Raw genomic sequence first — 11,409 nt, 5'->3', positions numbered from 1 at the left:
TTAAAGCCGTATATATTTATTTCAACAATAACAATAATACAGTTAGTTTGAAAAATTAACATATTTTTTACAATATTGTAATAACATTTTATCTTATTATTCTAAAATATTGCACATCGAGCCACTCCGCAACTTTAAATAATCCCTTTTTTAGGAAATCTATTTCACCGAATAAATATTTACTTTTTATTATCAAAATTCAAATAACAAGCACATTATAATTATTTAAATATTATTTTCTGTATATCAGTTTAAAAATTTACATTATCTTTAAATAACCCTTATTGCTTAGCTACTAACTTATTCTACTAACAATATAGCAATAATAATGTACCCTTCACATAAACAAGAGTATTTTTAACCTTATTACTTTGACTGTTTTTTGATGTTTCGTTCATTTTGTTTTTTATCTGTCTTATTGGTGTCTGAAGCTTCTTGACTTTTTTCCTGCTTTACCATCCTCTTTGGATGAGAATGGACATTTCTAGAATATGAAGGTTGATTTGATATTGACGAAACGTATCGACCACTGTTGCCATAATCACTCTGCGCTCTAACATCAGTGTAATGACCGACTTGCGTGTAATGCATAGGCAATGAATGAGAGTTGACGTAGGACACCTTCTCGTCATTTGGATTTTTTAGTATGGTTTGCGGTACCATTATCCTATATTTAGATTGATATTTTGCTGATGGTACTGGGGTAACATAACTCACAGTTTGGATACTGGATTGTGTGGGCTGCTTAGCTGTTTTATAAGCGTAGGGTAGAACCGTAGCTATGGTATGATCTTTGCTTGGATAATTTTCCGATAAAACTAGGGTTTTGCTTGATTCTTTATTATTTTGGGTCTTATATTCATAATTCTGAGGTATGCTGGTTTGTTCTAGCTCTTCATATTGTTCTGTATGAATAAGTCTTGATGGAAATACAGAAACGGAGTTTCTCGGACTTTGTGCTGATTGGTAATACCCTTGAGAGCTATATCCACTGTCTGATTGAGATCCTTGTTCCGAGGCGACACTTTTTTTGTAGTGTTCATCACTTTCCTGATTCGCATAAATTGAAGCTTCTTGGTTAACCGGAGCATACTGTTCAACAGCAGATTCTGCATTACCTTGTGGTGCGTTTTGAGCTTCGTATCCTCCTTCTAACACTGGTTTAGAATCTTCGTTACTTGTTTGCGTTTGATAAGAAACAACAGGATATGATTCTTGATCATTTGTTTCAGGTTGTCCGTTTTGGTATCCCGTATCATCTTCGACCCGGGTACTTTGTTGATATTGTGGTTGAATATAATAAGATTGCATATTAACTTCTGTTTGAGGAATGTACTGGTATTCGTATTGTTGTTGTTGGACAGGACGTTGGTACAAGGATTGAGGTTTAGGGACCGAATATTGTTGGTCTTGGTATGTATTTGGATATTTTGCCATAACTGGTTTGACTCCAGAGTATTGTATACCGGAAAAGTCATCCTGAGTGTACGATGGTCTGACATGAGGGTTAGAATAATGTTGCGGTTCTACTTCAGGAGTTGATACTTCGGGCTTCTGATAAGACATTATTTGTGGAGCGGACGAATAGCCATGGTTTTTGAAATATTGATTTACCAAACCTTGGAGATTCACATGGTTTAAATATTGGGACAGGGGATAATTTTTGGGTAAATCGGCATATAGTTCAGCTCTAGGATTATTTAAATATGAACTGGGTATCCTTAACACTAAAACGGGTACAATAGGTTTATTTTGATTTAAATATGAGCTCTGAGAACGTAAATGGTCTTCTGTTAAGCCCGCACTCTGATACTGAGGATTATTTAAAAGTTGACTCGGATTTACAAAATAGTCAGACATCACAGAAGGAAATTGTCCACTCAGGCCAGAAAATTCTTGGCCATTATAAGTGGTATATAAAGTTTTTGCAGGTTTTGCGGAATGTGAATTTACAGTGGGTGAACCGAAATTCTGAACATTCTGATACCCTGTTTCAAAAGGTATGGCAGGTTTATTATATTGATACGAAGGTTGTTCATCCTTCACTGGGACAAGTTCATAGGCTTGGGACGGGGTTATTTCAACATTATATGTTTTAGACGATGAATATTTTCCACTTGATTGAGATGAATGCTCGGTATTATGTTGTAAGTTTTGGACCGCAGGAAGGTCTTCTTGCGAATAAGGATATATCATAAATTTTCCTTGGTCTAAGTTAGATTTTCCAAAATAAGTATAAGAATAACCATCATTTGTCCTATAGCCGTAACCTAAATTTGCATCGATTGTACGTTTGCCTTTTGACTTTTCGGTATCATTTACTATTTCTATAGCAATTACTGCAGGAAATGCTGCCTTTTGTTTAACATTCTCCATATGTGTCTTATTTTCTTTGTCAATACTTTTCTCTTCAACTTTATCTGAAACATTGGACTTTATTGCAAATTTTTCTTCAACTTCTCGTAAAAATTTCTTTTCGTCATCTGTCAAGGACTCCGATTTCTTAATTTTATCATTTGGTTCCTTCTTATATTTCTTAGGATCAGGGTCTCCGATTGTTGTCGATATTATCAAGCAAAAAAGAATCTGAAATTTGAAAAAAAAACTGGTTAATCTCCGAACATTGATATAAAAATTATTACGTTTGGGTAATTATAAAATAAAGCCTAATTAACTATATTTTAATTGTTCATTTAAATAAATATATAACTATGTTGGTGTTATAAATAACAGAAAGTAAATAAAACTAATATTGTTCGGATTTACTACGCGTATATTATTATTTTAAAAAACTACATACTCCCGTCGTTTCGGTTACTTTTCAGCAACCGTGATAAAGGGCAGACGAGGTGTGAATGTCTGTTAGTTGGCCCTGTTATTTATCATCAATCATCATCATTATCATTATCATCATCAGATGATAAATAGCAGGCAGCTTTCAATGGTTTTTACACTCTCCACAGCCCTCCCACGAGATAATTTATAAAAAGTATGATTTAATTTTGAATAATAGTAATTTAATAAAAAAAATTCTTTATGGAATTAAATATTTTTTTAAACTTAAAAAAGTACCTAAGCGATGTTATTTAATTGAACTCTATTGGGTAAATATATGCTTGTTATATGATGAGATTACTTTATTTTCATTTAATAAGTTGTGATCTATTGTTTTATTTTAGAATTTTTCATTGGATATGATTTCTTAGAACTTTATATTAGGAATTTATGATGTTAGTCCCTGATAGGCATGTTTTAAATTCTAAGCATATAGAAAATCCTCGACATTGTGACGTGTCAACTCCTTTTAATAACTTTAATTTTATTAATTCATATTCAACAAAATTTTGAATATAACTAATATTTCATGTTTCTAAAGAAAAATAATAATGATAAGGTAACATTCAATTAACCACTCTGTTTCTGTAAAATATATTATTTGCTATAGTTTTGAGAGGGTAATAGGAATCACGTTTACAAATTGATTTTACTACATCATTCCCTAAACAAACGGTTTTAGAATAAATTTACATGTATATGTATTTTTTGCATTAATGCAAATCTAAAATATCTGAATTATTTTCATTTTAAATATGTAAATTCTACTATTGGAGCTTTCGTCCCTGTAAAGCTTAAGTTGTCAGGTATGGCATCAATATCACTGCCATACACGTAGTATTATTTATTTCATCCGTTTGGTACGAAATTGCTTATATTGTAGGAACTACATTAAACATAAGTAATTATGATTTTTTTAAATTGGTCTCATAAGTTAGGTGAATACTTAAAATATATCCAGTAACAAAGTGCTTACATACAGTATTTGCTAAATAAAATATTAATAGGTCATTTGGCATTCAGTCCTCATCTGAATATTACATAGAGCATGATTTGAAAAAGTTAATTTAAAAAATAATTCAAACACTATTAATATATCGGCTTTATCCGACTGTTAATTTGTTCGACGTAATGTGATTCTATTCAACAAAATGTAGCAAACTTCATTTTTTATTTTATTTCGTTGGTCTTTTTATTTTTAACTTTAGGGGCACAAACAATTTTTATATAGAAGAAGAATTCAAGATTTCCTTATCAGATGATTGTATTAATATCAATATAATATATGAATGGAATTCGAAAATATAGTTTAAATTTAAATATTTCAGTAGACATTATAAACTACCATAAAAGGAAATTATATTTATGGAGGCAAATGTTACGTTGGGTTACACTAGAGAAAATGTTACAAGCCAAACACTAATTATTAAAAATTCATGATGTAACCAACACGTATGTGAGTTATGAAAATTTAAATTTATGGAAATTCCGTTATCTCATGAGTTACACAACATTGTAATTGGTTTGTAAATTTATATTCCTAATTTTTTTGCTCGCATAATAGTGTTTCTTTCTTAGTTGATTATTATTCATAAATTCTTTGCGGAAACTGTAACTTTTATATACCGAATTTGACAATACACAAATATATTAAAAACTAGATGGCGCTGAATGCAAGAGTGCTCAAAATTAAATTGAATTGTAATTTTATAAGTCATTACTCCAAGTGCATGCAAAGATGAAGCGTCTTACGTGTAGAGTAGTGCCAGACGAAAGCGAGATGCAGTCGATGCTATCGACATAAAAGAGAAAGTTTGTTCGTCCAGTGATATCCACAAACATTTTCCGGTCAATAATCCTCAAATGACCTTACTTAAATAATTTCATTCGAATATTATATTATAGTCATGAGATAATAATTACTATTTCATATTAAAATATGAATTCTCATCGGTTTTTTTGTAAGCATTTAATAATATAAATTTTCTGAAATTAATAATGGGTTGAATGTATTAACAATCTGTTAGAGTTTAATATTAATAGTCTTCAATGTTAAGACGCAATCATTATGACTGGCAGAATTGATTTGGGATCTGGGTCAAATAATTACTTGCGACCATATATTTGAGATTCTTGCAAGATCCGTATTGTGCAATGAGCCTTTTTACGCTGCTGTATAGAAGATGTTTTCGTTTTATGGTGAAATAGATTAATTGACATTATACGTAACCGTCACTGTGAACTACATCTGTCTGTCTAATGATAAAAATTCTTTCTTATTTATAATGATTATGTCAGAGGACATGTGTTTTATCAGGTCATATATATCTAGTTGTGTGTTCATTAAGACATATGCATATATATATATATATTATTTATAATGAAAATATATAGTTTATCACTATCATTATAATATAGTAATAGTGATTATCACAGGCTAATGAAAAAATCCATCATATTGATCACAGTTTGTATTTATTATTTTAAAATGTCCGTTTTATTTCATTTTTTTAGTAACCGTTTACCTTTATTTATCATTTAAATCATTATTAGATTGAGCGCGTAAATAATATTGCAATATTCTGGCACCCCTTAGCGGAGCTTCGCTTACACTGAAAAATCTCAAAACTTCTTTATTCACGTCTTGGTTAAATCATCCCAAATGAAACTATGATTTTCCTATTCACACTGGCCATTTTATTTTTACAACGTACATTATTTTATTAAAATGTAAATGAACGCAAGTCTTAGATTGAACCATTTGTAATTACACCACATTTTAAACTTATTTTTATTACTGTGAATTCAATATATGAGAATTTTTCAAATATTAATGTCTACAAATAATGAATTTTTTGAATTCTTTTCTCGTGAATCACGCCTTAAACCAAACAACACAAGGTAACGAATAAAAGGCTGATCCTCGTTCTTTTCATTCACGTAATACATTTTTAATACGTTACACTCCACTGTATATTGTACGGTCAATTTCATTAATTATTCACGTTTTTTCTAATATACTGGTTTTTGAAAAAAAATTCCGTTTTACATAAGCTTCATAACATGCGGTTTATACGCAACGAAATAAAAGATAAAAATCTCTACAAACTGCATTATACTTATTTATTTATTATCTTATCAAAAAGACGATAAGTATTTTTCAGTTTAGAGAAATTTAAAACAAATATATTTCCTAACTTCTAAATATATTAAGGCAAAAAAAAAATTTTTAAAAGAAACAGTTACTCGTTACATGTCTGGTTATAACTTTTGTTTTTAACTTAATAGTTTTGCATTATGTAATATACCTATTCTTTTTAAATAATTAATAATTATAATGTATTAATTTTCAAAAAAAAAGGAGCTCATAACATTAAAAAAATATGAATAATAAGATAGACATCGCATAATCGAAGACGCTAGGGAATTAAAGATTCAAATTTTAAAAATATCATAAAATCGGTATTTTGATAGATTTGATAATTTCTGTATGCATGAAATAAGAATCTGTCGCTATAAATATGTCTTATACCGTTATGACTTTGCGGTCCATCGCTTATAAACGATTTGATCAATTATAAGAGAATTATTTTGATACAACAACTATTAATATAATTAATAGACCAATATTTCATCTTAAAATGGAAAATAATGATTAATTTCGTCATTATTGGCAAATTGAATGAATGCACGAGTACTATTAAGGTTGTATATTTGATTGGTTACGCTATCTCCTGCTAAATCCGTATGAAGTTACCACGCTTCATCTGTTGTGATGAAGCATAAGATAAATGAAATGATTGATTTTACTATACATGATTTGAGGTAAAGAAGTGTAAGTAATATTTTGAAGAGTTTAGGAATCTACAAGAGATCTACTATTGATCAAAACAAGGCTAAAGCATTACAGCGCATACTAAAATCTAGGTAACCCAAGTATTGTCCAGAAACCGTTAAAATACCGTTATACATTGTTATAAATAAAATATACATCTGCATAATAGAATACAAAAATACATTTTTTTATATAATATCTTTTCAGTCTTAATTTTTTATAGGTATATTCTTATTTCTTATTACGTAAAAATTAAAATTAAGTACTTCTGCGATAACTACAAAGAGTTTTTTTATATTTAAAATTTAAAAATTTATATAAATAGGGATAAAGAAATGCAAATGCTAAAGCTACTTTGACTCTGATTGATAGTTCACGGTGAACATCGGTAAGAAAGTGGCTCCATAGATCTTAGTCGTAACAGCTGATAGTCGACGGACATCTTGAATCTATTTACACATAACATCAAAGTTTTCCTTTTATTTACAAACAAATAATATACGTTAACTGCTAGACACAATGTTCTATACTATAGTTCAAGAACATAATATGATGAATACATATTAATAATATATGCAATTTAGAGCTTAGTATATACAACTTAAACTTTCCAGTAAAAAAGAATTAAATGTTACTTAAAAATTATGACATTTACAGAATCATTCCTTTATATTTACGTGCATTTACGTGTATGTAGAATTTTTATTAATAATGATTTTTTTTTATTATAAATCAATTTTGTATATCAAATAAATTAACTTTTTGTATGACTCAAAATGGCTTCATGGAGATAGTATGCATAATAGTCGATAAAGTTACTTATAATATTGTACTACAAAATTCAAATAACTTCGACAAAGTTAATCTAACTGATGGTCCACCCAAAGATTGCATCTAACGCATTATCAAATAGTCAGCTTCCGAGAGTGTATTAAAATCTATTAGCAATAGCAAGAAAAGAATTTAAGCTCTGATCATAAAGATTAATAAATTTTAATGTTTATAGTTATCTTATATATTCTCTCTTTATTGTATAACATAAATAGAAAGTAAATTTAACGACATATTGCTTATTTTTTATACAAATACACCGATTTGTGTCTGATGCGCTTTTACTCGATTATATTATTATTATTATATGTTATCTTTATGACTGTCATTATATTTGAAATTCATTAGTTCTATAATAGAGACATAATTGAACGGATACAAATGTAAGAATTAATAACTTACAAATTTATTTTCATTTAATATTCCCGTAATAAGGGATAAAATTAAATTTAAAAGTTAATATATCAATTTTGGTATAATGACGATTGTTTGACATGTAACATTAGTGTCTTTTTTATGTACACGTTTTGTACAGCCTTGCCTTCTCTAAGAACATATTCATCGCTGTTATTATAAGTTGTATGACTAAAAATATTTGCTAATATTTTCTCCATAAACCATATTAAACTATTTAGCTACTTTGTCTAAATTTCTTAAAAACGTTCTTTAACTGTGGTGGTATTTTGAATAAACGATACATTTTAATGTGACTTAAATTTTTTTTGTTCTCTTTTGCAAGTTAACAACTATGAAGAGGATAAAGTTGTTAAGTGTTTGGAGTGCGTTAATGTTTCCATCTTGTCATTAATAACGTTTTCATATAACTATAATTGAGTAACATTAAACTAATAAATATATATTATTTTTTTTCATTTTTAATATATACGATTACGGAGTTATAAAAGAAATTCTGAATTTAGTATAAAATTAAAATCGCTATCAAAACACCATGATTATATAGAGATTTTCATATTTACCATCGAAAACCACCGCATTTTGCACTGGATACTGTTGGCGGTCTGTCAACAGAAAACAAACTTATCAATCACAACACTTCACAACACAACACTGTTATAATATTATTAACATACGCAGATATACCCCATATAGCTATATCATAAACACCAAAATCGTGTGATATCTTTGATCGTATGGGTGACCGTACCTGTTTTTGTGCTCCTATGGTCGGGTACCAAAGCAATGGGTCTGTGAATCACTATGTTACGTTCTTATATACCTCGGAAGAGTACGAGAGATGCGCGACTGCCGAAAGCACAGACGTTAAGGTCAACATGCATCGCACTTTCACGAACGTCCTGTACGTATTCTTTCATAAACACATTCATATTATATATACATATGAATAAATTTAATTGACTTATAATTTACTAAGTAATTACTCACTTCAATTCAAACTTCATTACATTGCCTAACCTTAAATGATACTCACTTATGTAATTTTGAGTCTTATTTCAACAGATTGAAATAATTTTTAGGAAAAAAAATGATGAACGTCAGACATGTTTCTACTGATATAATAATTGTACATAAGACGTTATATAAATTCGACTTTATGAGTTTCGTTTTATTTGAAAAGAACATTTGTCTGCAACATCGAACACATTAAGTCACTTGCACTTTCAAATCATTTGCATTTATTACAGTTAGGTCAACTAGTTTAACTTCCTTGTGATAATTTTTGTAAAAATTATGAAAGACAGACGATAAGTACCTAATATTATGAATATTGATGTCATGATCGCGTACCTTTGATATTCCTTGAAACTGTTTATTTTATTTAAATTAAGTTCTATATTTCCATTCGACATATCATTCAGTCAGATTTTAAAATTATTAAATTCTTTTTTAAGAGTTTTTAGCACATATTTGGCCTTATAATTTATGATAAATCAAAAAATATCAGTTCTTGTCATATAATACAAATTCTTTTACTTGAATGTTATTTCAGAAAGGAAATAATATTTTTTAAGTGCCGCTATTAGGATTTTTAAATCATAAAAACGTATGACTACAGACAAACGTACACAAAATAATGCCGGTATAAATTCATTACGCATGAAAAAAATATACGCACGCATAAAAATATATACTTAACGTAACGTATATAAATGGTAAATTTATTATAATTTTTTTTATAATTGTACTACTCAAGCACTTAGCAAATCATCATAAAATTAGTTTTAATTTTCTGGTGATTACGACGAAGATTTTGATTATTATGCCAATTATTTACCCTACTTCAAAATTTAACCTCCTTGGAATACCATCAATCTGTCTCACGTAAACTGTACCGCTATTTAAGTACAGTAAGGCTCTGTGTTTACGTTCACAAAGCACTGTCTCCTACTTAATCGACACAAAGCAAATGTGACAAAGCCCTATTCTTGAAACGTGCCCAGATTACGCAATGAGAAAAACACGAACAATATAAATGTAATTGTGTTCCATTAAACTTGAGAATTATTGTAAAATCTTTGAAAATCAATTATATATCCGCCTACGAAGGTATTTCGATTGTTAGCAATTAAGTTATTAAGAGTTCTATCTGAAAGCATTCTTTTATTTATGTGTTATAATTTATTTCTAATAATTCATTCAGAACAGAAACTGTGAAGTTGTTTCTGGTATGAAGAAAAATTTAGTAACAAAGATGGGAAAACGTCCGTTGTTCTAAGTCAAAGTGATTACATTATTGTATCAGGTAAAAGAGACAGTTTAATGCCACTACATTAGTGTTACGTAATCGTTTTTTAAATTAATTCGTATAATAATTGTTTGGGAAACGTTCTTGTACTTTCTCCAGTAGAATTTTCTCAAGCTTTATACATATATATTGTAACTATTGAGCGGTATATGTGAAACCTCTTTATAAATGATATGAACCCCGCTTTATTGTTGACATGTTTAATGCAATTGATGTTTACACAGTTATTATAAATCAAACATTTTTTTTTTTGTATTCTTTAATATTTCCTAACAAACAAAAATTGATAATAGAAAGTACATAACAAAAGAAAAATATAAACTTATCTGATATCTAAAACTGATAAGAAAATATATTTTTATTATAATTAAGAGGGTAAGGGATAAGAAACACAAAGGAAATGTAACATTGTACAATTGTAACATTCTATTATTATCTTAGAATATTCTCCTTATACCTGTACAATGGGTCATTAATAAAAAAATTGAACCAGATTGTAGTTTTGCATGTAACAGCTTTCATGAATACATTAGTAGGTACACATCTCCGGAACATCGCAATGTATTTAAGACATGTAGGTCACTAATATATCATCAATAAAAAATTTGTTAAACTGACAGACCGTATTAAGTAACACCGTCATTTTATTCTTAACGTACTGGTTGGTATAATTATGTTTATGACATTTTTTTCGTTACTTTTAAAAAAAATATTGTTTAAATAGAATGTAATTTAAACTTCGAAAGTTAGAAAATGATTTTAACAGAATATATAGAGCCAATAAAAATAATGAATCATAAATGTTTTAAATTTTTTATCTTTATTTATTCTCTTTTATTTCTAAATAATTTGAATCATTTATAACGATATTATTCAAATTAAATATACATATTTCTTAAAGAAAGTTATTATTTTAAATCAAGAATAAGAAACTATGACATTCAGAATGTATTTTCTTAGCTCTTTAATGGTGACAATTATACTGTTAATTAAATATTTTGTAATAATATTTACAAGTTACATAATTTTTAAATGATACGGATTTCCCTTAATTTAGAAAATTAGGTAACTTGGGTGACAGACAAGTGCAATATCCGGGTTGAAAAAAAAAAAGATAATGTTGCGCAATAAAATCTAATAAATATAAAAACGTGTGTGAGTAAAAAGTTTCTAACTTAAGGAA

General features: G+C 28.4%; 1 protein-coding gene across 1 annotated transcript; it reads right to left on the bottom strand.

The window, feature by feature from the left end:
• LOC116770990 (uncharacterized) lies at positions 1 to 8,752 on the bottom strand. The gene is made up of 3 exons (XM_032662670.2): positions 8,667 to 8,752; positions 8,479 to 8,520; positions 1 to 2,586 (listed from the first exon to the last, which is right to left on the bottom strand). Exons 2-3 carry the CDS (start codon positions 8,494 to 8,496, stop codon positions 367 to 369), a joined length of 2,238 nt encoding a protein of 745 aa, XP_032518561.2. The 5' UTR covers positions 8,497 to 8,520; positions 8,667 to 8,752; the 3' UTR covers positions 1 to 366.
• Positions 8,753 to 11,409: the final 2,657 nt, after the last annotated feature.

The sequence above is a fragment of the Danaus plexippus genome, chromosome 7 (assembly GCF_018135715.1).
Source record: "Danaus plexippus chromosome 7, MEX_DaPlex, whole genome shotgun sequence".
Lineage (NCBI taxonomy): Eukaryota > Metazoa > Arthropoda > Insecta > Lepidoptera > Nymphalidae > Danaus > Danaus plexippus.
The sequence above is the reverse complement of the archived record's forward strand: the minus strand, read 5'-3'. Positions and strand labels throughout refer to the sequence as shown.